This window comes from Suricata suricatta, chromosome 9 (genome assembly GCF_006229205.1).
Source record: "Suricata suricatta isolate VVHF042 chromosome 9, meerkat_22Aug2017_6uvM2_HiC, whole genome shotgun sequence".
Taxonomy (NCBI): Eukaryota; Metazoa; Chordata; class Mammalia; order Carnivora; family Herpestidae; genus Suricata; species Suricata suricatta.
The window spans coordinates 56,278,353-56,305,653 of record NC_043708.1 but is presented as its reverse complement, the minus strand read 5'-3'; the positions used below and the strand labels follow the sequence as shown (position 1 = coordinate 56,305,653).

Sequence of the window (27,301 nt, the reverse complement as noted above, 5' to 3'; positions counted from 1 at the left end):
ATTGAGTAACAATTATAGCATTAGCTTACCTTTTTCATTCTGCCTTCTATATAAGAATTATTAAGATACCTAATCACAGAATTTGTCAAGTGCTCAGATGAGCTAGATAGAGAATTGAGCTACCAGATGTCAAAATAGGCAATTAAAATAAAAATGAGCCAAAATGGAAATAATAGTGAAGCCTCTAATGACTTACTATGATTGTATAAGTAAAACTGTCTGTTCCATTACCCCATGGAACCAACTGTCCCACTGGTTTAGGGTCAGGTGCATCAGTGCAAACCTGGAGGTTATCTCACTGTTGAGGGAGTCCCTAACAAAAGCTTTCTGCAGATTTATGGAACCAGGGCCATTGCTGGGGTTGGTGCAGGGGGTGGGGGTGGGGATGGGGAGGGTGATAGGAATGGAAAAGTACTGCATACTGAGAGAATGGGTAAGTTTCCTGATAAGGAGACCTCCAAATGGGGACACCTGTCCAGGAATGCAATTATGCACAACAGCAAGGCCAGTCAGAAAGGACTGGGCCTTTGACTGCAACTCCCTTCAGAGACTGCAGTGCACTGGCAGTGCGCCAAGTCTGGTGCGGGAGGGCAGCTTTGCTCTGGGAAGCCTGCCAGGTAAAGCCTTTTTAACTGCTTATGGTCAGGGGTGAAAACTCACACATAGATTTTTAAGCAACATTCAGACTCAGAACTATCCCCAATTTCTCATAGTAAAACTCCGCTGTCCCCAAATCTCCAAGGCCCCAATCTTATGATAAATAAGTTAGTATTAGTATCCTTTTACGGAGACATACCCTAGTCACGTGACTACAGAAGTGTTCTGGTAGTCTTTGGTTGGAGGGCATCAACAGCCCCCAGCACACAGTAGGAAGGTGCCCATGCATAACTACAAACAGCTGCATTGCTCACTACCCTGTCCAGCTCCATTCACCCCCTGCTTTCTATGCATTAGCAATACTGACCTCCTTCCAATATTTCCAACATGACCTACTTCTTCTAATAATAAGGCCTTTAACAAACTCTTTCCTCTACCTGCTGAGACTGAATGGACAATGGCCAGACCATATATCTAAAAATAGAGGACTCTGACCTAAAATCTGCAGGCAACCATCCAGGAAAACCAGCCTATTATTCTACAGTAAGCATCCAGGGAATGCAGCCTAGAAGTCAAACTTGTAGGAAGTCATACTGCTATCTCTAGCAACAATCCAGGAAGCCAAACAAAAACCTCACAATAATTGTCCCAGTACTTGATTAACAGTTGACAGCTTTTCTAATATTTTTCTCCACTTCCAGATAGGGATCAACCAACCAAAGAAACCAAATATGCACCCCAAACCAATTTCATAGGATGTCCCTCTTCAAAGTAAAATAGGGGTTCAGAGCATGCCACCCCCTAATATGACACTTAAAGTTAAAGGCACTAAAAAAAAAAGCATATGCACGAAGGGCCTTCTGACCTTCCTTTTCCTTTTTCTTCCTGAGAGCAGGAAATAAAACTGCCATGTGAAAGGTACCCTCCCTATACCAGGAGGACTTTCCTATCACCAGAGGTGGGGGGAGTTGAGGCTGAGATAAATGTGTACAAACAAACCTTGTTAAACTAAACTCCTTTCTTCCTACTTTCCCACATTTAACTGTGCCAGCCCAGACCCTTTGTCTTGTTACATTTTCAAAATGTACTACTCTTTGTACAACCTATTATGTAAGCTTCCAGTCCTAACTTGTTTAGGTTTTGATTTTTCTTGTGAAGCATCCCATGTACATGTAAGAAATACTAAATAAAATTTGAATGCTTTTCTCCTGTTAATCACTTTTATGCCAGTTTAATTATCAGGCCCAGCAAATCTTATAAATTTTTAATTTACTTTCCTCTTTCCTGAATGAATTCAGTCCTTTGTATTTAAATTTTTAGGGGCCCTTGGGTGGGTCAGTCAGTTAAACGTCTGACTTTTGATTTCCGCTCCCATCACATTTCCTGAGATTCAGCCCTGCATCAACCTTCATGCTGACATGAAGCCTACTTGGGATTCTCTCTCTCTCTCCTTCTCTCTCTCTCTGCCCCTCCCCTGCTCACTCTCTCCTTCTCTTTCTCCCTCAAAATAAACATTTAAAAATAAAACAAAAATTTAGAACCATTTCAATTCATTCATGTACTTAATTACTCACCTCTTCTTTGGAAAATAATTATTTCCTAGGGACAACCTTTGTTCTATTCTGTTATTCTTCTCCTTCCTCCATGTGTAGTTCTGCCACATACTTATACATTGAGTGTTAAGCATTGTTCCATGGATGGTTGCTCTTCTAGGTAACTACCTGTTCTTTTCTCCAAAAAAATGAGTTGAAATTGCTAACAAGGTAGTTTCAAAAGCATTGTAAGAAAATCCAGAAATAAAGTCATCACTTACTGTTTCTAATTTTTTTCTTATTATCAAAACATTTGGGGATGGAAGACTCCATATTTTTCTCTAAGTTTGTCTCTTCCAAAATCAGTAAGAAAAATTTTTTTTGAAATGATCACCAACATAAATATAGTTACCATCTGTCACCATACAAAGTTATAACAAAATCTGTAACATTTTAAACCAAATAACATTCTAGTTTGACTGCAGGCAAGAGTGTTTTCAAGTCTCCTAATTGTTCAGTTACTGTTCATAAGCACAAATTCTTCAGCACTTAACCTAAGGACTGTCTTGACTTCAGCTTCAAATGAGAAAGTCACTTTCTGGTTTTGAAACCAGTTGCTTGCCTGGGTGACTCAGTTAGTTGAGTGTCCAACTCTTGAATTTTGGTTTAGGTCACAATCTCATGGTGAGATCGAGCCCCTGTGGAGAGCTCTCAACTGACAGCATGGAGTCTGCTTGGGATTCTTTCTCCCTCTCTCTATCTTTCTCTCCCTACCCCTCCCACACACGTGCAAGCACTCTCTGTCTCTCAACATAGACATTAAAAAAAAAATCAATTGCTTGCAAGCCTAAAGCAGTCTTTTTTTTTAAAAAAAAAGCCTTAAAAATAAACATGAATCATAGAAAATAAAAGTCAATTGTAGTCACTCAGAGCTTCTTCACAAAGAATGAAATATAATACTTTCATTGTTTCTTGGAATTTGTTACCGAGCACAAGTTACTTAATCTTTTTTTTTTTTTTTGAAACTTAAATCCAAGTTAGTTAGCATATAGTACAACAATGATTTCAGGAGTAGATTCCTTAGCACCCCTTACCCATTTAGCCCATCTCCGCTCCCACAACCCCTCTAGTAACCCTCGGTTCGTTCTTCATATTTACGAGTCTCTTATGTTTTGTCCCCCTCCCTGTTTTTATATTATTTTTGCTTTCCCTACCCTTATGTTCATCTGTTTTGTATCTTAAAGTACTCATATGAATGAAGTCACATGTTACTTAATACATTTCTGACTTGTTTCCTCTACTATAAAATGGAGATATAATACCTACCTCACAAGATTGGCTCTAAGATTACTCATGGTAACTTTTGGGTATTGGTATTTAGCTTTATCCTTTCACTACTTGTATTTAAGCACAGAGATCTTTCTGGAAAAAAAAATAAAGAAAGTGATGGCTACTCAAGGACCAACATTCATTTCAGACAAATATAAAGTGATCTTTAAAGTAGCCAAGCACAAGAAATTTCTCTGGGAAATTAATTTTTCATTCATTTGACATCAGATAAATCTGTATTGCAAATGACTCTTCCCCTCTGGGAGAAAGTCACAGTTGTAGTATTTAACCCCTTTTTCCATTGATTTCCTTGTCTACAAAACCTGGATAATACCACTTACTTCAAAAGGTTGCTGTAAAAATTACAAGAGGAAATATAATTGACATGTCTACCAGGAGTTTAAGAATCTAGAGCTGAGAAAGAAAGAAAAGAAAGAAAAGGAAGGAAGGAAGGAAGGAAGGAAGGAAGGAAGGAAGGAAGGAAGGAAGGAAGGAAGAGAAAAAGAAAAAGAAAGAGAAAGAGAAAGAAAGAAAGAGGAAGGAACAAATTAAAGGGAAGGAAGGAAGGAAAAGAACGGATTTCTTGAAGACAACTTTTTTAAAAATCTGGGAGCGCCTGTCTGGCTCAGTGGGTTGAGCATGGGAGTTCGGTGATGATCTCGGGGTTCCTGAGTTCCAGCCCGGTATCTGGTTCTGTGTTGACAGCTCAGAGCCTGGAGCCTGCTTCGAATTCTGTGTCTCCTTCCCTCTCTGCCACTTCCCACCTCTCAAAATAAATAAACATTTAAAAATTTTTAAACAAAAAATAATCTGGAGTTCAATAAATGGTAATTACAGTAACGATGCTCGTTAATTCAACAAACACTCAAGAATCCCTCACTACTGTAGATGCATCTAGGTTAATAATCCTCAGTCTTTACCATCGCCTTATAAGAGAGAACAGAGGGAAACACGAAGAAATACTTCAGAACCATTCTTGCAAGGAACTAAAGTCGCAGCCTTCATTACACTGCCGGAACCTTAACCTTGGGACAATTAGCAGGCTTCCTCAAGAGCAAATACGCCCCCTAAACCCAGCTTCCCTCAACTCCGCGCCTAAGGTGCCTACTTCTGCGACTGCGCTGTGACCTGAACTCGGCGCATGCGCCGGATGGGACTGCTGGGTTAAAAACCATGGCGTGGATACCAGCGGAGTCTGCAGTAGAAGAGTTGATGCCCCGGCTGCTGCCAGTGGAGCCCTGCGACTTGACAGAAAGCTTTGATCCTTCCGTACCCCCGAGCACGCCTCAGGAATACCTGAGGCGGGTCCAGTGAGTGATTTGACCCTTGAGGGTGGGCTGGTCATCCGCTCTGCCCCCTAAATGTGATAAATAAAGCCCTGCCTCTGTAGCTGTCCCAGTCTTTCGCGAGGTAGGGTCGAGCAAGGATCACTTCATTGCATCTTTATATGGGCGAGTTTTACCCGTGTCAAGATTAGTGCTCTTAAATTCCTTGCTTTCAGTCGTTAATTTCAGAAATATATTGTTTAGTACTTCGATTGCAATTCTGAACATTTTTTTCTATGTTCGTAAAGAATTGTAGATGTGGATCGCTTGTTTTACTACACATGAACAAAGCACAGCCGTAATCACATTGCTTGCATTTATTGCTTGTTTGTAGGATCGAAGCAGCTCAATGCCCAGATGTTGTGGTAGCTCAAATTGACCCAAAGAAGTTGAAAAGGAAGCAAAGTGTGAATGTTTCTGTAAGTTTTATTACCGAGCAGGGGATTCTTCCCTCTCCCCTGCTTCCCGACCTCGTAGCCTAAATTAAAAGATCAGTGCGGTATCCCACAGTATCTATTATGATATATATAAAATTTGACTACTTCCTGTGACTTTAGACATTAGCTTGTACTTTTCCCCCAAAAGGACAGTTGGCATTTACTGCCTCCAGAGAGGTTTTCAGTAGCCCTGGCATTCATGGAGACTTACTGGTCATATTTTAAGGAGGTGATCCACTCCTAAAGGACTCTTTAAATAGGTTATTTACACTCTCCTTTATTTTTAGGGAACCTTTTCCCAATTGTTTTAATAATTATTCTTGGGCTGATGTTTAATCTTATTTAGTATAGTTTGCATGTTTTGAATTTGACCAGGTTTTGTTTCTTAAGAATAGAAACTTAAGTATCTTAATTTTTCTAACCACTTGAACACGTTGAACATTTTTGTTCATTTATATGGTCCAGCACATTTTTAAAAATGTTTCTTCATTTATTTTGAGAGAGAGCGAGAGAGCAGGCAGGGGCGGGGCAGAGAGAGACAGAGAATCCCAAGCAAGCGAAGCACTGCCAGTTCAGAGCCTGAGCGGGGATTGAACTCACGAACTGTGAGATCATGACCTGAACCAAAATCAAGAGTCAGAAGATTAACTGACTGAGCCACCCAGGCGCCCCATATCCTGCATAGTTTTTATTAAGCATGTAAGTTGTGCAGGCACTGGGAATACACCAGAGAATGAGGCAGAAAAATCCCCGCCCTAGCAGAGTTTACATTTTTCTGAGGAAAATAGAGAGCAAACAAGCAAACTAAATAATTATATATTGTGACTATGGCTATGAAGAAAATTAAATGTATAATGACCAATGAGTAACAAGATAAAGTAGTCACAGAAGGTCTCTCTGGGCAACGTACTATTTAACCTAAGGTCACAGGAAAGCAGTTTTAAATTGTGATAACTCCTTTCCCTTTTTGTTCTAAGTAATTTCTTTATCTAATGTTTATAATCAGGAAATTGTAACTCAGATATTATAATATTTCATATCATTCCTATTTAAAAGTTTTTAATTGATGGAAGAGAATGTCTTATATACTTAGCTTTTAAAAACTGACCATACTGGTTTATCTCAGGGCAGTATGTGATTAATTTTGAACTGTTGTGCTTTCTTAGGAAGCTGAAGTAGCCCTTGTAAAGTCGAGTGTCTTAAATTATTTGAGAACATTCTACCCATACCAAAATCCTTTATTTGTGATGTACTTTTCTGTATCAAACAGTTTTGTTATTATAGAAAGGTAGGACTAGATTATATCTTCAGGACTTACATGATTTAGATTTCTTAGTTTAGAAACTTCAACTTTGAACTATTCCAGATTGCTCTTACTGAAGTGACTATGCAAGGATCTTTTCCTAATGTTTAATGTGTGTGTGTTTCTTTGACAGAGAGACAAGAGATAGAGCATGAGTGGGGGAGGGGCAGAGAGAATGGGAGACACAGAGCAGGCTCCAGGCTCAAACTCAGGAACCCTGAGATCATGACCTGAGCCACCTACGCTCCCCATTTCCTAATGTTTAAATTTGAACATAAGAATTAATGTAAAAGGCCTACTTTTTTGCATGTGCAAAAAGTATAGTATCTTTCTTATATGGTCTTAATCATTCACTTTATTACTCTTCATCTTGATTCTGCTTTTACTTTGCAAAGGGATGAGATTCTAGTTATAACACTAACATTGATTATAATATTTATGAATTGATCTCTAGCTTTCAGGATGCCAGCCTGCTCCTGAAGGATATTCTCCCACACTTCAATGGCAACAACAACAAGTGGCACAGTTTTCATCTATTCGACAGGTCAGTGCACTTTATTTAACCAAATTAAACCCCTCCCTCCCTTCCTCCATTAAGATTTATTTCTGTTCTTAGACTATAGTTGGAAAAATAAGATTCAAGATTCTGAAGGATGAAGTTAAAATATTTATTAATCAATTACCAAATTATAATTATTAGACATAAAACAGTTTGAAACATGTCCAAATTTCAGGATTGTTAGAGTGTTGCAAAGTTGATTTCTTTTCAGTTATCCATTCACTGAAGATCATTTGTCTAACTTTTCTTTCTTCAGAGTGTGATCAGACATAGAAGTCACTGGAAATCAAAACAGTTGGATAGTAATGTGACCATGGTATGTAAGTTTCTTTGTTTAAATTGTACAATGTGTACCTATTTGAATTTTTTTTATGTTTTTTATTTTAGAGAGACAAAGACAGCAGGAGCAGGGGAGGGTCAGAGAGAGAGAGGGAGACACAGAATCCAAAATAGGCTCCAGGCTCTGCGCTAGCTGTCAGACACAGAGCCCGATGCGGGGCTTGAACCCACAAACTGTGAGATCATGACCTGAGCCGAAGCCGGACGCTTAACCAACTGAGCCACCCAGGCACCCCAATGTGTACCTATTTGAAATGATTCCTATTTATTGCCAGTCTTTAAAGATTCACCTACTTAGTCTATATTATTTTTGTTCCTTTTCACTGACCACTAATAGAAAAAATTCCATTAGTGGTAGCCTTAAAAGTATAGGATCAGAAATGCAAGTTGTGGGGCACCTGGGTGGCTCAGTTGGTTAAGCCTCCAACTTCGGCTCAGGTCAGATCTCACCTTCGTGGGTTTGAGCCCCGCATCGGGCTCTGTGCTGACAGCTAGCTCAGAGCCTGGAGCCTGCTTCCGGTTCTGTGCCTCCGTCTCTCTCTGCTCAGAGTTTCAGGTAACTCGTAGATTCCAGGTTTCAGAAGCTTCCTATAGGCAGTGCTTCCTAATGTCCTTTACATGGGTGACACATTGGGATAAACAGAGGAGATTGCTTGCATAGCTTTGGACTACCAGCTGAAAGCTGAGAGATTCACTATGTAGACTCTACTTAATTCTCCATACCAACTGAAAGCTCTGTTCTAGGAAAAGTGTAAAATGAACTAACATTACTTGCCCAAAGTCATTTAACTCATAAAAGGGATAGCTGAGATTCAAATTGAAATTTGTTTGGCTATAAAGCCTTTTGCTGTGTTGTGAGGCCTCCTGTTAAATGGGGGTAGGGGAGGAAGGTAGATGAGTAGATATATTTTTTTTCTTGCTCAGCATCAGGACTTTAGGGTACATGCTTAGTACTTTATGAAGAAGCTGCATCAGTAACATTATGACAACATAATTTTGTCAAAAATGTAAATGACCTAACATGATTCAATAAATTATGGTCCATCAAAACAGTGGAATACTAATAGCGATAAATAATATGTTCATCATGACAAAAGTAAACATTATGTAAATAATGAAATGAAAAATTTTTAAAGCATTGAATTTTATTTATAATAATAACTATGTAAATACAAACATCTATCGATCTATTCAATCACTTATTAAGTACCTGCTATATTTAATAATCAGGGTATTCAGTGTTACCTGAAGTAGAAATAGTCTCTGACTAATAGAGAAATGGGAAAGGGCAAATACATTGTTCTAGTACAATGTAGGTCTCATATCTGTCCTGAGAATCTAATAAAAGCTCTTTATCCTCCAGAGGAAAAACTGTACTTATGCAAAGTAATGTGCAAGGTGATGTGTTCAAATAAAAATTGTTCTCTTAACCTTGTTATATTGAGCTGAATGGTCCTACATTTGGTGGTATAGAATAAACCTATTCTTTTTTGACTGGACTGCCCTTCCAGGTATCCAGATTACGTCATCCTGCCACGTTCCCTGGTATAAACATCCTTTGCTCTTTTAACATTCTCAGTGCTTTTTTCTCATACCAGTTTCCATCTTTATCATCCTTTTTTGAGTCTACCCTTGTTTGTTAGTGTCCATTAAAGTGTGATCCAAACTAACATGTCCCACAGAATGTGTGCCACTTGGGCACTGTATTAGTTTGCTAGAGCTGCCATAATAAAACACTACAGATTGGGTGGTTTAACAAACAGTAATTTATTTTCTCCCAGCTCTTTAGGCTGTGAAGTCTCAGATCAAGGTGTTTGTAGGTTTGACTCCTCTTAAAGCCTCCCAGGCTTGCAGATGGCCAGCCTCTCACTCTGTCCTCACGTGGTCTTTCCTATGTGCACAAGCATCTCTAGTGCCTCTTGGTATATCTACATTTCCTCTTATAAGGACACCAGTCAGATATAATCCATTATAAAGGTCCTATCTCTAAATACAGTCACAGTCTAAGTTACTGGAGATTAGGGCTTCAATATACAAATTTTGGTGGGACAAAATTCAGCCCATAACAGGCACCATATCTTTGTGTTGAAGTGGTGGGAATATAGAGGACCTCCCTTCTTTTTTACCATTCAGTAAAAGAAAAATACATAGAAATTGGTAAATTCTTTTTTTTCTTTTTCTTTTAGCCAAAGTCTGAAGATGAAGAAGGCTGGAAAAAATTTTGTCTGGGAGAAAGGTTATGTGCTGAAGGGGCTGTGGGACCAGCTACAAGTGAAGGTCCTGGAATCGATTATGTACAAGTAGGTGATATGTGGATAAACAAAACAGAAGTGTTTTAATTTTGGTGCACAATTTAATATAGAGACTTCACAAACTACAGCCTAGGCCAAATCTAGTCTGCAGCCTGTTTTTGTGCAGCCAGTGAGCTATGACTTTTTTTTATAATTCTAAATGACTGAGACCATGTATGGCCTGCAAAACCTAAAATATTTACTGTTTGCCTCTAGAAAATGTTGGCCAACCTATGACTTAGTTAATTGGCTCTTTAACTTAAAAATGTGCAGCCCAGTTTTTGAAACATTGTACTGTGGCTTTTCTTAGATGGGCTTCTTATCTCTTAGGTTTTAGCTATTTTGTGAGTTAGATAAGATTCAGGGTTTTTGTTTTTTCTTTTTAATGTGTATTTTTATTTTTGAGAGAGGGAGAAAAAAGCATGTGCACCAGCCAGGAAGAGGCAGAGAGAGAAGGAGACAGAGGGTCTAAAGTGGGCTCCTTGGTTTCAGTGCAGGGCCCCATTGAAGGCTCAAACTCAGAACTGTGAGATCATGACCAGAGCAGAAGTCGGATGCTTAACCGAGTGAGCCACTCAGGTGTCCCTAGGGCTTTTTTTTTTTTCAATTAACATGTGTTATGAGTTTTGAGTAGTCAGGAAACAAAGGAAAATATGACAGATGCTTAAAAATGCTTAGTAGATTTCAGGGGCGACTAGGAGGCTTGGTTGGTGAAGCATCTGACTCTTGACTCTTGGTTGCAGCTCAGGTCATGGTCTCACGGTTCCTGAGTTTGAGTCCTGCATCAGGCTCTGTGCTGACAGTGGGAAGACTGCTTGGGATTCTCTCTCTCCCCCTTTCTGTCTGTTCCTACCCCACTTGTGTGCATGCACACTCCTTTTCTCTCTCAAAGTAAATAAACCTAAATAAATGTTTAGTCGATTTCATATTTCTGGAGATTGTGTTAACAACACTTCACAAAACAACAACAAAAACTAATTGATCCAAAAAATATAAAAGCTCCAAAAAGTCATTAAAAGATGAAGAACCCAATTAAAACAGAAAAGGCAAAGGATATAAAAAGACGGCTCACAGAAATAAAAATATGAATTCCTGTTACATGAGAAGATGCCCATATTCACTGGTAATAGAAATAGAAGTCCACTGAGCTGCCATTTTTCAGGTAACATTGACAAAGGAAATTTGATACTCTGTGTCAAGGGCTGGGAAAATAGGCACTCTTACACATGGTGGTTGAGGCGTAAGATTCAGATCTCCTGTAGGCTACCTAATTTGACACTTTCTTCTTATACAGTCTCTTGTTCTTGTGGATAATATCTGTAATGTATGTTACATTTCAAAATGTATTTTAATTTGACAATTAAAACTTATTAAAATTTACTGTATTTATTTTACTTATATACACAAGTAAAATACACCATGTGAAAGAGCCATTTAAGGATGCAGAGTTAACGCATTACCTTACTTAGAAGTCAGTGCTGTTTTCTTAATGAGGGCTCCCAGCATTAAACCTCAAATTCCTTTTTTATTTTTTTATTTTTTTATTTTTCTAAAACAGGAAAACATTTACAAGTAAATCAATATACAAAAACTACATCATATCTATAATTTTTTCTCCTACTAGGACTTTCTTTTTCCATTATGTCCTCATCAACATACATTAATCATCAAATTCCTTTTTTAACTGAATCAGATTAGATTTGGAAAAAAAAAAATCACTCGAAGTCAAGTACCTTTGATTCCTGAAAATATTAGTTTTAGCTGAAGATTTTGAAAAAGTGTATACAATTTTTTGAAAAAATGTTATTGTCATAGTATCAAGTGTATCATATTATCATTTTAAGAAATTGCATACTTTAACATTTTTATTACCGAAATAATTTAAAAATTTATGTATTCAAATTCCGAAGCAGTTTTTTGAGGTATTACCAACATAGTAGTTGATGAGGTGTTTTATTATGATGGGCAATGAAGGAATTTCTTTTTATTAATTCTTTGTTTTTAAAGAATAGTGTGGTGAGAAATTCACAATTTGAAAAATAAAATGAAGTCTCCTCTTTAATGCCATTTAGTAAATTTCAGTCTCTTTTTTCTTTCAGATTGGTTTTCCTCCCTTGCTTAGTATTGTTAGCAGAATGAATCAGGTAAAATCCATAATAAGAATGTATTTATTCTTTTGTTTTCGGTGTGTATCAGAGTATTATAAATACATTTATTGAATACTTACAGTATGTAAGACCCTGTCCTAAATTTTTTAACAGTCCTTATTTAGTCCCAATACAACCCTGTACGAGGAGTTATTCTTAGGATTAGAATCAGGAAATAATCGGAGGATAAGTGACTTGCAGTCGGTTTTTCAGCAAAATTTAATGGTAACACTGGTATTCAATCCCAGTTCGACCGAATCCCAGAGCTCATACTAAATCATGTCGCTAAACTATTCAATTGAATACATTTCGGTTCTAAGTCTTAGATTTTGGGGTTTGGAGTAAAACGAAGGTAAGATTGGTACATAGGGGCCCTTGGGTGGCTCAGCTGGTTAGGCCTCTGACTTGGCTCAGGTCATGATTTAGCGGTTAGTGAGTTTAAGCCCCACGTCGGGCTCTGTGCTGACAGGTCAGAGCCTGGAGCCTGCTTCGGATTCGGTGTCTCCCTCTCTCTCTGCCCTTCCCCTGCTTGTGCCCTGTCTTTCTCTGTCTCTCAAAAATAAGCATTAAAAAAATTTTTTTTAAAGAAAAAGAATGAAATAACATGATTTCTTTGATCAAAAGGGGAGAAAGATGGGCTTTGGTTCTTTAGTCTTTATGATGAGGAACTCTATTACCTATTTAAAGAGCAAGTAAAATTTTTGATTATTTTGCCTTCACATAGCATTGGGTGCCCTTGGAAGATAATATTTTTTAAGGGTCATACTCTTGTTGTAAATCATATACTGGCTAACGGTTTCACTTACTTGATCATTTGCATTAAATACTATAGTGGTCATTCTCAATGTCCATCTATACTTGCATAAGTGAGAGAATATTTTCAACAGTTTAATAAATTCTGCTATAGAGCTTTAACACAGATCTTTCTCCACAGTAACTTTCTCTTTAGATTTTTACTCTGACTTAATTAAAATAACTGGAAGATCCTTATGCAAAGATTTTTTTAAGAGTACATGGAATTTTTCAAGTATTTATAAACTAAAGTAGTAGTTATAAATGAAATTCTAGGATTTAAAATAAGATATTGATACTTGAAAGTAAGTAAGAATGGGGCGCCTGGGTGGCTCAGTCGGTTAAGCCTCCGACTTTGACTCAGGTCAGAACTCACGTTCGTGGGTTTGAGCCCCGCATCAGGCTCTGTGCTGACAGCTAGCTCAGAGCCTGGAGCCTTCCTCCGGTTCTGTGTCTCCTTCTCTCTCTGCCTCTCCCCCTCTCATGCTCTGTCTCTCTCTGTATCAAAAATAAATAAAACATTAAAAAAAATTAAAAAAAAAAAGAAAGTAAGTAAGAATATTTGTCTAAAATGTCTTCTCACTGAGTGAGCCACCTAACCAATTACTAAATACAGTCATAAGTTTCTCTGGAAGTCTAACAAATAGAACCATTTTAAGTATCATTGTTGTTTTCTAACTAAACTTAATGAAACCCATGTTGAACTTGTATTTGTTTTATTACTGATTAATTTCTTCCACTTCCCCTTTCTCCTTTTTTTAGGCAACAGTAACTAGTGTCTTGGAATATCTGAGTAATTGGTTTGGAGAAAGAGACTTTACTCCAGAATTGGTAGTATTACATCTTTTTATTTTCATAGTCAGACAAAATTATATGTACTTATTTTATATATGAGATATGACTAACATGTTTATGTATGTGTATGTATCATACCTATGTATAACTATGTGTACAACGTAAACTATTGTTTGCACTGAAATTAGGAATGTATGCTATAATGCAAATCAACATACTCTTTCTTTTGTTGAAAGAGGCTTGCCTTAGAAAAAGTCAACTAGGGACGCCTGGGTGGCTCAGTCAGTTAAGTGTCCGGTTTCTGCTCAGGTCATGATCTCACAGTTCGTGGGGTTCAAGCCCTGCATCGGGCTCTGTGCTGACAGCTAGCTCAGAGCCTGAAGCCTGCTTCGGATTCTGTGTCTCCCTCTCTCTCAGACCTTGCTATGCTCTCTGTCTCTCTCTCTCTCTTGTCTCTCAAAAATAAATTTAAAAAATTAAAAAAAAGAAAGTCAAAGAGTTGATTTATATCCTGAGAGAAGCAAAGTATCTCACGGCAGTCCTGTAACAAACAGGTACAAACTGGCATCCAGTCTGGAGATCCCGTTTTGATTGGCTTAGCGAAGTTTGAAAAACATTTTCTCAAATGGCTTTGACATCCAATCCACAAAGAATATCAAATACCAACAATAATAGCAAGTACTCTGTGCCAGGCATTACTCTAAGAACTTTGAATAGAGTGACTCCTTGAATCCTCCAGCAACCTATGAGCTGTTGTTTGCATTTTACGGATAAGGAAACTGGAGCACACAGGGATTCAGTGACTTGCTTAAGGTCACATATCGCACAACGGGCAGAACAGAGAGTCACACCCCAGCAGTCTGGCCACACGCTGCAACGGCCCCTCTACATTATAGTTTTATAGTCACAGCTCATTTTTCACTTTCAAAAATGGGTCCGTTTGGTGGGCATTCTACAAATGAATTATCTGCTTTAATCCCCCAGTAAGAATTTTATTGTCCTTTGAAGCTAAATTTAATTTTTAGAAACATACATATACACCTATACTTTAATTTTTTAATGTTTATTTTTGAGAAAGAGAGACGCGAGGAGGGGAGGGGCATAGAGAGAGGGAGACACAGAATCCGAAGCAGACTCCAGGCTCTGAGCTGTCAGCACAGAGCCTGACATGGGGCTCGAACTCACAAACCATGAGATCATGACCTGAGCTGAAGTTGGACGCTTAACCGACTGAGCCACCCAGGTGCCCCAGAAACATATATTTGTTATAGTTAAGGATATTTGTAGAAGACTGTACCTGAGCATCCAAAGTTCCCTGTCAAAGCATAAGATAGAATCTTTGCCCTCCAGAATTTTAGAGTCTATCTGGGAGAAATGGATAAACCAGCATTGCAATACACTGTACAAGTTTCTAAGCTTGCCATTCAACCAAGTGGCTTAGATAAGGCTCTTACACAAGTATAATGGTCATATTCTTTATCAGATTTTCATTTTTCATTTTTGTATTTCATTATTTTAAATCTCTACTTATTACATATACTGTTTAAGCAGAAAACAGTGTTTAAAATCACTTTCTAAAACATAAATCAAAATAAATCACTGTTGGGGCACCTGGGTGGCTCAGTTGGTTAAGCATCCAACTTTGGCTCAGATCATGATCTTCAATTTATGACTTCAAGCCCCGAACTGAGTTCTGTGCTGACATCTCAGAGCCTGGAGCCTGCTTCCATTTCTGTGTCTCCTGCTCTCTTTGCCCCTCCCAAACTCAGGCTTTGTCCCTCTCTCTCAAAAATAAATGAATAACAACATTTAAAAATTTTTAGTTAAAAATAAACAAAAATTTAAAAAAATAAATCACTATTTCTGATTCAGTGGCCAAACATGTCTTTTACATAGTATAATTAATTATTCTGGGATTTTTAGCTCACATTTCATACATGTATTTCTCTTTGATAATTCACATTCACATAATTTCCATTGTCTTAATATTTTATAGTTTGATTCTCTCATTGATCACTTGAGTTCTTCCTTATATTTACAATCATGACTAAATTATAAACATTTATATTAATTTCATTTTAATTGTCAATTTCTCAGGATATTGCTAGAATGTAATTATTGGGTGAAGGTTTTATAATCATTTGTTACATTCTGCTAGATTGCTTTCCAAAAGGAATGAACCAGTTAATAATGCCATCAGCAAAGGATTCTTGTTTCTTTTCCCTGCAACTCCACTTTAAGTTGAACCATATGCAATTGCTATTTCTGTAGGTTAAAAAACATTTGGTTATCAGTAATTCCATATGGTTCATTCTAGCATTTTATACTTTCTGCTTTCAAATGGAGTGACTTTATCGTAGTATTTCAAAGTAAAGGAAATTTATATTTCTTTCAGTGACAGTGAAACAGTATTTTTCCTATGCACTGGTATATTAGCTATACCTTTAATAGAAAACTTGTTCATATTCATATTACTTGTTCATTGGCATCTGTGTATTGAATTCTAAATTCTATATCAATTCTTTCTAATAGTGGCCTTTTAGCAGTATTACATGACCTGTTTTTCTTCTCTTTCTTTAACCTTTATTTTTTTAATTCTCTGTTGTTAAGATTTTTTTGGATTTTTTTTTTAATTTCTAAAGATTACTCGCTGAATAGGGTAGTATGTTTGGCTTTTCCTATTGATTAGTGAAAGCATAGTGCCAAAAAGTAACTATATTTGCCAGAGGAACCATCAAAGTATTTCTGAAACAATCACAACTGCTTTACTAAATTTTAACCTAATTAATCCTTTGAGTCTAACTTTAATAACTGTCTCTTAAATCAACAGTGTTCAGTTTCTGTTTCCAAGTAACTGTACCGTCAGAACACTCCTATTGAGAATATCAGTAAAGTGAAAACCTAGATCATGAAGTTTGCGTATCACAAACTAACAAAAGGAAAATGGAACTCTTCTTAAAAATGTGTTTAATTGGAATTACTTTAATATTTTTTTCAGAAATACAGCCTTATTTTTCATCCAAATATGAAAGTATTAAGGAAAATTTTTTGCTATTTTGTTGTGGGTTTGTTTTTATGTTTTAATATTGCCACAGTGTGCTCACTGCATGCTGACCTTGAAAAAAGGAATCTCTCAGTATAAATACATGTTAGCAATCAGGTTTAAGCACCATTTGGATACCTGAATGCCAGCTGTATATAGTAAAGGTAGTGCTGAACATTAGAGTCAAGTTTAAATGTAGAATAGCTTCTTTGATATAGAAGAGAATTCCACTTACTATTTATAAAAGAAACCTAGATCTGAATCTTTTGCTTAGGAAAATGTTTTATTGATTTAGGGTTACTTGAGCTAATTTACTTTTGTTGCATAAATTGCTATGTAAATGTTGTTCTAATATTCTTTAGGTTTCTTCAAGGTGATGTATTGCTCAGAATAAACTGTCATGTATATTGCTGATGGAAATATAATTTGATACAACCTTTATGGGGTAAAATTTAGTGGTTATATCTTAAACTTATTTTATTTTAAAGATACTTATCACACTACTTTTTATGTAACAGCAACAAATTAAACCTCCTAAGTGCTCAAAAATAGGAAATTGGCTAAATAAATTTTTGTGCAACCAAAATGGAACATTCATTCCACAAATATTTTAATTAAGCTCCTATTGTGTTCCAACTCTAGATTGAGTCCTGGGGGCATAATACCTATCATTATAACCTCACAAAGTTGGGGAAAGAAAGAATAAACCAGCTATGACTGGAAAGTATGATAAGTGCTTGGCTAAAGACTACTTATGTAAGTGCTATGTTGAGATTAGTAACATTCCCTCATTAATCCCATTTAACAATGTGGGAGATATGTGTTATGTATTGCAAATAAAAGAGATGGTTACAAAATGTTATGACCACATTATTAATGTTAAACTAATGGTGGAGCCTTATCTTTTAAAAGCTCTATGTATAAATAGGAAAAAGATTAACATTTTAAAAGTTTTAGCAAAAATTTTATCTGGATGGTGGGATTGCAGCTTTGTTTATTCATTTGTGCTTTTTGTATTCTTCAGTTTTTCTGCATTAAGTGTATATTCTTTTTGTAATTGAAAAGAAAAACCCATTTTATTTTATTTTATTTTTAGTGGTCTGAAAAACCCATTTGAAAAGAGGATTGGGATAGATTTTATTTGCCATGGTACTTACAGAAGTATAGAAGAATCAAAACATTATTTCATCTAGAATATAGTTCCTCTGTATAGAGACAGGTGACAGTTATGAAATTATAAAATTATTCATGAATGTATCTATGGATGGCAGAGGAAAAATGTAACTTAATTTTTGCAAGGAGTTACACACTTCTTAATGTAGTTTTCTGCTCATGAATTAGAACTTCAATTATAGTAAGAACCTCTGAAATAAACTTGGGGCTAAGGGTATTTTGAAGTATCTGATGTTCTGTGTTTATAATAAGAGGATACAAAAGAGATCAGTTGGCTGTCTAGATGATCCTTTGTCGTCTAGATCCAAACATAATACAGTTAAATGTTACATGAATAACCAGACACATCAGACAAAATAAAGTTAAACTTACAGTACAGTATTTGCTACTTACCTTTCAAACTCCTGTTTAGGGAAGGTGGCTTTATGCTTTATTGGCCTGTCTTGAAAAACCTTTATTACCTGAGGCTCATTCACTGATTCGACAGCTTGCAAGAAGGTGCTCTGAAGTAAGGCTCTTAGTGGTAAGTAACAACTTACTATTTCAGATTCAAAGCACTCATCAATTTATGTGGTGATAAAAAAGGATCCCATTGAAATAGGAAAATGTTGAATATTTTATTAGTTGAGATTAGATATAGGCACATTATAAAATAAGCCTAAAATAACAGTAGCTTATTATTAACAAAATGAAACTTTTTTTTTCTTAGATAAAGGAAGTCTGGGGATGCCTGACTGGCTCAGTCAGAAGAGCATATGACTCTTGATCTCGGGGTCATCAGTTCAAGCCCCACATTGGGTGTAGAGATTACTTAAATCAAGTTTGAAAGAAATAAGGGGTGGCGGGATAGCTCAGTTCGTTAAGCATCTAGCTCCTTGTCTTAATCTCAGGGTCATGAGTTCAAGCCCCGAATTAAGCTCCATGGTGGGCATAGAGCCTACTTAAAATTTTTTTTTTAAATAAAGGAAGTCTACAAGTGGATAAATCAGATCAAAGATGGCAATAACACAGCCCTTTCAGTTCTGCCTCATGTGGCTTTCATCTTCAAGTTCACCTCATGATCCAAGATGGCTGCTGGCGCTTTAGCCATTATATTGTTTGCTTTTAGCAAGCTAGAAAGAAGAGAAGTTATCCTCTAATAAAGTTTCTCAGAGGTTCCACAAGCACAGCTGGCTGTATAGCTCATTTAGCCAGAATTGAGTCACATGGCCATAAGGAATTGTGGGAAATGATTACTTTTAGCTGGGTGATGGTGTGCCTAGCTAAAGCTGAGCTTCATTTGCTAAATAGTAAGGGGACACAAGCTGGTAATGGTCAACTAACAGTCTCTGACACAGTGATTATTTTGAAATTTCTCCAGTCAGATACTTAACTAACTCATGCCTGCAGCATTACAATATAAATAAATTTTATCCCAGATTAAGTCCATTTGTAATTTATTTTCTTTCATCCCTTATTTCCCTTCCACAAAATGTATACTTGTTCTCCACTGACTACTTCAAAATATTTTTATTAGACATCCATGATATGGCCCAAACTAACTTATGTGGCCTGTACTCCAAGCAAAATGTACTTCCTATTAATAAATACTAAGCAAATATTTCCCATGGTTTGTTCCTAGACTTTATTTCCTCTATAGAAGTGCCTTTGCAGTCTTCCAGTTCTGCATCTAAATACCATTTACTTTTTGTAATATGACTCATATTCTACTACTTTTGTTTTTCTAAGTTTTTATTTTGAGAGCGTGAGAGAGAGAGAGTGCAGGCAGGGGAGGTGTAAAGAGAAAGGGAGAATCCCAAGCAGGCTCTGCACTGATGCGGGGCTATAACTCACAAACCTTGAGATCATGACCTGAGCTGAAGTCCGACACTTAGCCAACTGAGCCACCCAGGTGCCCCTCATATTCCACTACTTTCTATGATACTTTCCCTGATCCTAACAATTAGAAAGAATCTCTGTGTCCTCTATTTTCCCAGTATACTTTGTATCTTTTTTATGGGCACTTAACATATTTTTCTTTTCATTAAAGTTAATATGGATATTTCATCTTCTGTGCTATTAGAAGGTAGTAGGCTTTATTTAACTTTGTTCCATATGGTGCTTGACACAGAGTTGAGTGCACTATAATCATGGAAGTGCGTCCCAAGTTTGAATTAACATGGGACGTGTCTGTTGTAACATTACTCAGTAGGTTATTGTGACTACATCCTGACATGTTTAAAAATAAATTTCAGGGGTACCTGGCTGGCTCAGTCAGCAGGCCATGTGACCCTTGAGTTGGGGTCATTAGTTCAAGCCCCACGTGGGGTGTGGAGATTACTTTAAAATAAATAAAAACCTTGGGGGCCTGGGTGGCTCAGTCAGTTAAGCATCTGACTCTTGATTTCTTCTCGGGTCATGATCTCACTGTAGTTTGTGGATCGAGCCCCACATGGGGCTCTGCACTGACCTCGCAGGGCCTGCTTGGGATTCTCTCCCTCTCTCTTTGCCTTTTCCTGCTCATGTGCATGCAGGCACACATGGTCTCTCAAAATAAATGTTTTTTTTTTTTTTAATTTTTTAAAAGATCAAAATAAGTGTTTAAAAAAATAATTTAAAAATCTTTGAAGAATGAATGAATGAATAAGAATAAATTTCATACTCTGTAGGACCACTTATAAAATATACAGTTCAGCAAGTACCTTCATTACAATTGAGAACCCTGATCTGGACTGTTTGGGGATGTCTTGACTTAGAAGCCAGGATGTCACTCCTCAGTTGTAAGCTCTTTAATATATTTTTATATAATTTTTTGTCACTACTGTTTAGTTAGGATATAGGTGCTTTTATGTTTATTTGTTTTGCTCCTCTACTTGGAACCAGAAAAGATCTGTCTCCCAAGGTATTCTCCTTTGAGTCTTCAACTGTTTCTTTTCCCTGTTGAAGACCTTTCTTCAAAAGATCATGTTAGATGTTCCTCAAGGGTTATTAATTTTCTAGTTTTCTCCTTTTTCTTTCAGGTTTTCTATTGCTGTGTGATTATTACTATTATCTACATCTTAAAAGGAAATTTGCTTCAAAAATATTAGGGAGAACACTATATTTTTGTTTTGATTTTTTTTGTTTGTTTTTTTTATTTAGGACAGCAAAGACGATGAGCGGGTTCCTGCTTTGAATTTATTAATCTGCCTGGTTAGCAGGTAAGTAACCCTTGGCTCCTTGCTTTATAATAGTGTTTTTAATGGAGAATATTATTTTCATTTTCAAGCAGAGGAAATTAAGGTGTAAGGAATCAATATCATATGTATCACAATTCCCTGTATTTCTAGTTTTTCTCTATAAGTAATACTGCAGTGAAGATCCTATTATTTCCTGAGGGCAAACTCCTAGAAGTAAGTTAAAGGTATGATGTACTGTTATTTATTTATTTATAAACTTCTTTTTATTTATTTATTTATTTTGAGAAACAGAGAGAGACAGCACGAGCAGGGGAGGGTCAGAGAGAGAGGGAGACACAGAATCCAAAGCAGGCTCCAGCTCTGAGCTAGCTGTCAGCACAGAGCCTGATGTGGGGCTCGAACCCACGAATATGAGATCTGACCTGAGCCGAAGTCGGAGGCTTAACCGACTGAGCCACCCAGGTGCCCCTATAAACTTTTTTTAAAAGTGTATTTATTTACTTTGAGAGAGAGGGAGAGAGGAAAACCCCAGGCAGGCTCTGCATTGTCAGCATAGAGCCCGATGCGGGGCTTGAGCTCAACCCACAAGATCATGACTTGAGTAGAAATCAAGAATCAAATGCTTAACCAACTGAGCCACCCAGGAATGTACTTTTAAAACTGAGATAAATATTAACAGTTAGTCTTCCAGAAATTCATACCTTTCTGTGTTCCTATGAAAGTGTCAGACTGCCCATCTCCTATTCAACACTGGGCATTTTCAATTAATATGAGTATTTCCATTCTCATAATAAAAAGATACAAATTATTTTTATTTGCATTTGTTTATCAGTGAGGGCAGAAACATTTCATTCTATTGCAATTTTGTTTCATTTGATTCTGTTTTTTTTAACTTGTCTTATAATCACAAAAATATTTACATTATTCCAAAGTTAAAATTTTAATTCAAGGTACATTTGAAATATTCTAGAATTCACTTTTATCATCTTTAGCCTTTCTTTCCACTTAGTTTTCCATTTTATTATTAAATTTTGGTTTATCCTTCATTTTGTTTAAAAGTATAAGCAAGTGTATATAAATATGTCTGCATTCATACACATGCTCACAAAAGGTAGCATCCTAAACATACTGTTCTGTACCTTATTTTTTTTCACTTAATAAATCCTAGAAATTGCACCATAGCAATGTAGGTATTTTCTCATTCCTTCTTTACAGAAGCCTCATAGTCTTCCACAGTGTTGATGTACTGTTGTTTATTCAACCAGTGCCCTTTTTACAAATTTTTTTAATGTTTTATTTATTTTTGACAGACAAAGCACAAGTGGGGGAGGAACAGAGAGAGGGAGACACAGAATCCATAGCAGGCTCCAGGCTCTACACTGTCAGCACAGAGCCTGATGCGGGGCTCAAACCCATGAACAGTGAGATCATGACCTGAGTCGAAGTCGGACCCTTAACTGACTGAGCCACCCAGGCGCCCCAACCAGTGCCCTTATTGGTGGATATTTGGGTTATTTGTGCTGTTTTGCTATTGTAAGTAATGCTGCTATTAATACTTTTAAAGCATATGTCAAATTCTTTTTTCATTAGGTATTTTGACCAACGTGATTTAGCTGATGAACCATCTTGATGTAGTTGATCTTTCGGGGATAGGAGATACTGGTGATGAAGACAGCCTGAGTCTGCGGATGTACAGTGACAACCTAAGTGAGAATTGTGTCTTCAGCACTGTGCATCTTAACCTGTGCATCTCAACTTGATATTCAGAAGATAAATTGTATTGCTTTGAATATCGGAAGTATCTTTGGAAAATTCCACCCACCCAGGTTTTGATGAATAGTTTAAACAGTTTTCTGTAATCACATGCTTTTAAAACAAATTGCGTACCATTTATTGGTGAAGCATCCTGTACAGAAACTGTATGATAAAATTGTAGAGGTGCTGTTTCATTGTTTCTTTACATATATACATAAACTTTTATTGAAAATGTGTTTTTTGGGGTACCTGGGTGACTCAGTTAGTTAAGAGTCAAATCTTGGTTTTGGCTCAGGTCATGATCTCACAGTTTGTGAGATCAAGCCCCACATTGGGCTCTCCACTGATAGTAGAGAGCTTGCGATTCTCTCTTTCCCTCTCTCAGCCTCTCCCCTCTCTCTCTCTCTCAAAATAAATAAACATTAAAAAAATCTTGTTTGATTCTTGAATAAAAGATAATGGATAGATGTCCTTAGTATTAGAATTAAGATACTCTTGATTTAATGGCAGATGTTTTCATAGTTGGCAGCAAAATTAATGTTTTCCCTTTAAGCTCAATACTTTTCTTTTTAACTGCTTTATTGTGTTTATTACACAAACAAAACTTTCTTAAATCATTTTCAGTAATACTTTTTCTTAACACATCATTTTGCCTGTCAAATCTCTTATTCATATCACCTATAATTTGTGTGTTTTTTATCTATTTCTTAACTGGGTAGGAATGTTTTCTACTTTAACAGAAGATCCAAGTAGCAGTGGTTTTTCCGTAGGGGTTTATTTTTCTCACACAACAAGATGTCTAGAGGAGCTGGCTACTGGCATTGGTTCTGTGATTGATTCCACAATGCCAGTGTCTCTGAGAGTCTTTTGGCCTTTCCCTTGTAGTAACAAGACGGCCACTGCAGCTCAAGGCAATGTGTCTGTACTCAGGACCGAAAAAGGGGGAATGAGTCAGAGCCTTTCACATGTGATTCTTTTCTCATAAAAGCAAAACCTCCAGAAATTCATAGCAGATTTGTGTTCATCTGTTGGCCACATGTGTATAACAGGATCACCTGTAGCTCAGAGAAGGGTGGGGAAGCAAAATTATAAGCCTTTCCAGTCTTTCCAGTAAGTGGTAGAAAGGGCAAAGGGCATAGAAAGGGGGCAGGGGAGAGAAAGGAAGAGGGATCGGAAATACCTGTGGATCAAGCAACCAGTATTTTTGCCACTAGTTATAAATTGACTAGATAAATGTTATATTTAAATCTTTTCTGTTACATCTTAGGTGATTTTTAAGTAGTAGCCTAATAACCCACAGTGTATTTTACCATAATTTAAACACTCTCATTGTTGGGTATCTAATCTGTTTTCAGTGTTAATCTAATATAGAAAATGCTGCCATGAATATCTTCATGTACAAAACTTTTTTCTTTGACCAGAAGTTCCCAAGGGTAGGGTTGCCAGTAATGAATTTACCAGTTAATACTGCATTTGAAAACTGAACTGAGGCTTTAAAAATAGGGATTAATTTTTGCTTCTCAAAATAATTGTGGTGTAAGAAGTTCAGGGTTGGTACAGCAGCTCTACAGTATCTTAAATGCCCTGGGCTATGTCCAGATTTCTCTTTCATCAATTTAGTAGCTTTCGTCTTTTTAGTCATGGTATGTTTGCTTTATCTCTTGCCTCATATCTAGATTTCAGAAAGGATAAAAGGGCACCGCTCCCTCTTGTCTATGTCAGGGGAGCAAAACATTACAAGAAACCCTCAATTTGTCTATATGATTTGCCAGCATTCTATAACATTTTCTAGTTATAAAAAAAGCTGGAGAGTATAATGTTTTAGCTGAGCACTTTGTCACACCTGCCAAAAATTGGGGCTCTGTGAGAAAAGAGGAGAGTAAACATTGGGCGGCCGCCAGCTCCGCCTACCACAGAGTTTAGATTTCCAACCTAGGCCCCGGCTAGCATTGTGTGACCTCACAGCTTTTACTGACTTGATGCTTGGGGGGTTGATTTAATAAAGCTGAAGTGTCAATTATTCTTCTAGTTTACATTTCTTCTATAACTAGTGGCTGAGCATGTTGTTACACCTGCTACTCACAGAACAGAATTCCTATGGACTAGATTTAAAAAGGCAACTTTGCATATGCAAAAGACAAGTGGTGTAAGTTACTTTAAGTAGTTACACCTTTATTTTCCAGCAAGCCATAGAATCTCTAATAGTGAACTGAGAACTCATGTTTTTAAGGACTCATCTGGCATAGGATATTCATCAGGAGTGTAGAGACAATAAAAGTTAAAGACGTTTTAAACCACAAATGTCATAAGAATAAAGTAGGAAGACTACCAATATAGCTTTGGTGTTTATCAAGCCTTTCACAATCAAAATTACCTTTGGGGGCACCTGGGTGGCTCGGTTGGTTGAGCATCTGACTTCAGCTCAGGTCATGATCTCAGGTTCGTGGGTTGGAGCCCCGCCCGCATTGGGCTCTGTGCTGGCAGCTCAGAACCTGGAGCCTGCTTCCAATTCTATGTGTCCCTCTCTCCCTGCCCCTCCTCTGCTCATGATCTGTTTCTCTCTGTCTCTCAAAAATAAATAAATGTTAAAAAATAAAAATAAATAAAATTACCTTTGATTTTAATGAGAAGTTGAAGAGAAAAATTTCCCCAACTCTTAACACAGGTAGAAAGCCTTAAGTTCATTAAAAATTACACATTTTGGGGCGCCTGGGTGGCTTAGTTGGTTAAGCATCTAACTTTGGCTCAGGTCATGATCTCATGGTACATGAGTTTGAGCCTCACGTCAGGCTCTGTGCTAACAGCTAGAGCCTGGAGCTGGCTTCAGATTCTGTGGCTCCCCCTCTCTCTGCCCTTCCCCCACTTTACCTCTCTCTCAAATATAAACATTAAAAATGTTTTTAAAAATTACATATTTTAAATGTAAATTTTATTTTTTTATTAAAAAAATTTTTAACATGTATTTATTTTTGAGAGAGACATAGAGCATGAGTGGGGGAGGCGCAGAGAGAGGGAGACAGAATCTGAAGCAGCTCCAGGCTCTGAGCTGTCAGTACAGACCCCAATGCAGGGCTCAAACCTACAAGCTATGAGATCATTACCTGAGCCAAAGTTGGACACTTAACCAACTGAGCCACCCAGGCACCCAAAATAGAAAATTTAGAGGTAGTTATTTTGAAAATTACAGCTACCAAATGGTAGTGTAATCATGTCTGTGGTGGGAGCAGTGACAAAGTAAATTAGGCTGCACCTGTAATTTTTTTCCACATAAAAGATTAATTCTTTTGTTCAGGAGGACATATTTATTAAATTGTGATATCTTTATTAAAATTATATTCATTTCTATTTTTAAAATAAGATTATTTCATCTCTTAGAATAAGCAGTTTGAGTCTAAATTAGATTAAAAATAGTTCAGGTTATCAGTTCTAGCATCTGGGGTCAAAGATTAAAAAAAATCTTTTCGAGGGGCTCAGTTTGTTAAGCCTGACTTTGGTACAGGTCATGATTTCATGGTTTGTGGGTTTGAGCCCTGCATCCAGCTCTGGGTTGATACCTCAAGAGCCTGGAGCCTGCTTCAGATTGTATGTCCCTCTCTCTCTCTACCTCTCCCCCACTTGTTCTCTCTCTTTCTCTCTCAAAAATAAACGTTAAAAAAAAGAAAAATGTTTTAGTAATTATTGAGAAGGATCAAGTTGATCTGTGTTCAGGCCAAGATAATATTTTGCCTAACGTTACCAAATTCCCACCAAATTTGTAAAAAAAAAAAAAAAATGTTTCCCAAATGATGCTAGAATATTGATTTATGTGAGCTGTTAGGGTTTCTGGGAAAAAAATAGTACTGTGATCAAGTACTAGGTTAAACAACATTAAGCTGATTATTGAGGTTTTCAGAACCTGTAACATGCCACTAATGTGCATTAAAGATCTTCAAAAGAGGATGGATTTCCAAAATATATTTGATCACAATACTCATTTTTCAAAGAGCATTTTGAAAAGCTTACTGTGTAGGTTCTGACCAGTTTCTTGAACTTTGATGACCCCCAAATTGTGCCAATCCCAGTTTCTGCAATCAGTCTAAGGGCCTGAGTGAACTCCCATCCTACAGCTATATTCTTTCTAGTAGGGCTTTGAAAAAGTTCACCAGGCAACATTGGCTCTAGGATTTTTGTTGTTGTTGTTGTTACTGCATAGTGGGTCCTGCTGTGGACTGAATATTTATTTCCCCCCAAAATGCATATATTAAAATAACCCTCAAAACGATATTAGGAGGCAGTGTCTTTGGGAAGTGATTATTAGATCATGAGAGCTCTGTCCTCATTACAGGATTAGTGCCCTTATAAAGAGACCCCAGAGACTTAGCTAATCCCCTTCTCCCAAGTGAGGACACAATCAAAAACGTCTGTGAACCAGGGAGGAGGTATTCGCCAGACACCAAATCTCCTTGTGCCTTAATCTTGGCCTTCCCAGCCTCCAGAACTGTGAGAAATAAATTTGTTTCTTATAAGCCTATGGTATTTTGTTATAGTAACCCAAATGGACTAAAGTTCTGATGACATCTCTAGTCATTTTTATAGTCCTAACTCCTCTTACAGGTTTGATTGCTAGACACAAGGGATCCAGCTGTGTCATTACGATTAGTAGAAGCCACTGACTAAACAGTTTATGTTGTCCTCACGGTTTGTCATTCATATGGGATACTTTTCTACTTTCTGCTCTTAAAACAGG

General features: G+C 37.1%; 2 protein-coding genes across 5 annotated transcripts in view; one reads left to right on the top strand and one right to left on the bottom strand.

Moving 5' to 3' along the window:
• The first annotated feature begins 4,604 nt into the window (after positions 1 to 4,604).
• Positions 4,605 to 22,811, top strand: GEMIN2 (gem nuclear organelle associated protein 2). Its single transcript, XM_029950355.1, has 10 exons — positions 4,605 to 4,768; positions 5,118 to 5,202; positions 6,978 to 7,067; positions 7,339 to 7,398; positions 9,608 to 9,721; positions 11,812 to 11,856; positions 13,414 to 13,482; positions 18,075 to 18,185; positions 20,783 to 20,841; positions 22,411 to 22,811. The coding sequence occupies exons 1-10, from the start codon at positions 4,632 to 4,634 to the stop codon at positions 22,448 to 22,450; spliced, it is 810 nt and encodes a 269-aa protein (XP_029806215.1). The 5' UTR covers positions 4,605 to 4,631; the 3' UTR covers positions 22,451 to 22,811.
• Positions 7,178 to 27,301, bottom strand: part of TRAPPC6B (trafficking protein particle complex 6B) — a 34,850-nt gene continuing 14,726 nt past the window's right edge. For all 4 annotated transcript variants that reach the window (XM_029950358.1, XM_029950360.1, XM_029950356.1 and 1 more), the window contains one exon: positions 7,178 to 7,361. Coding sequence is in view for 2 of the 4 variants with exons in the window: in XM_029950356.1 (XP_029806216.1) it covers positions 7,312 to 7,361 (50 nt within the window). In the remaining 2 variants the exon portion in view is untranslated. The remainder of the gene's footprint in view (positions 7,362 to 27,301) is intronic.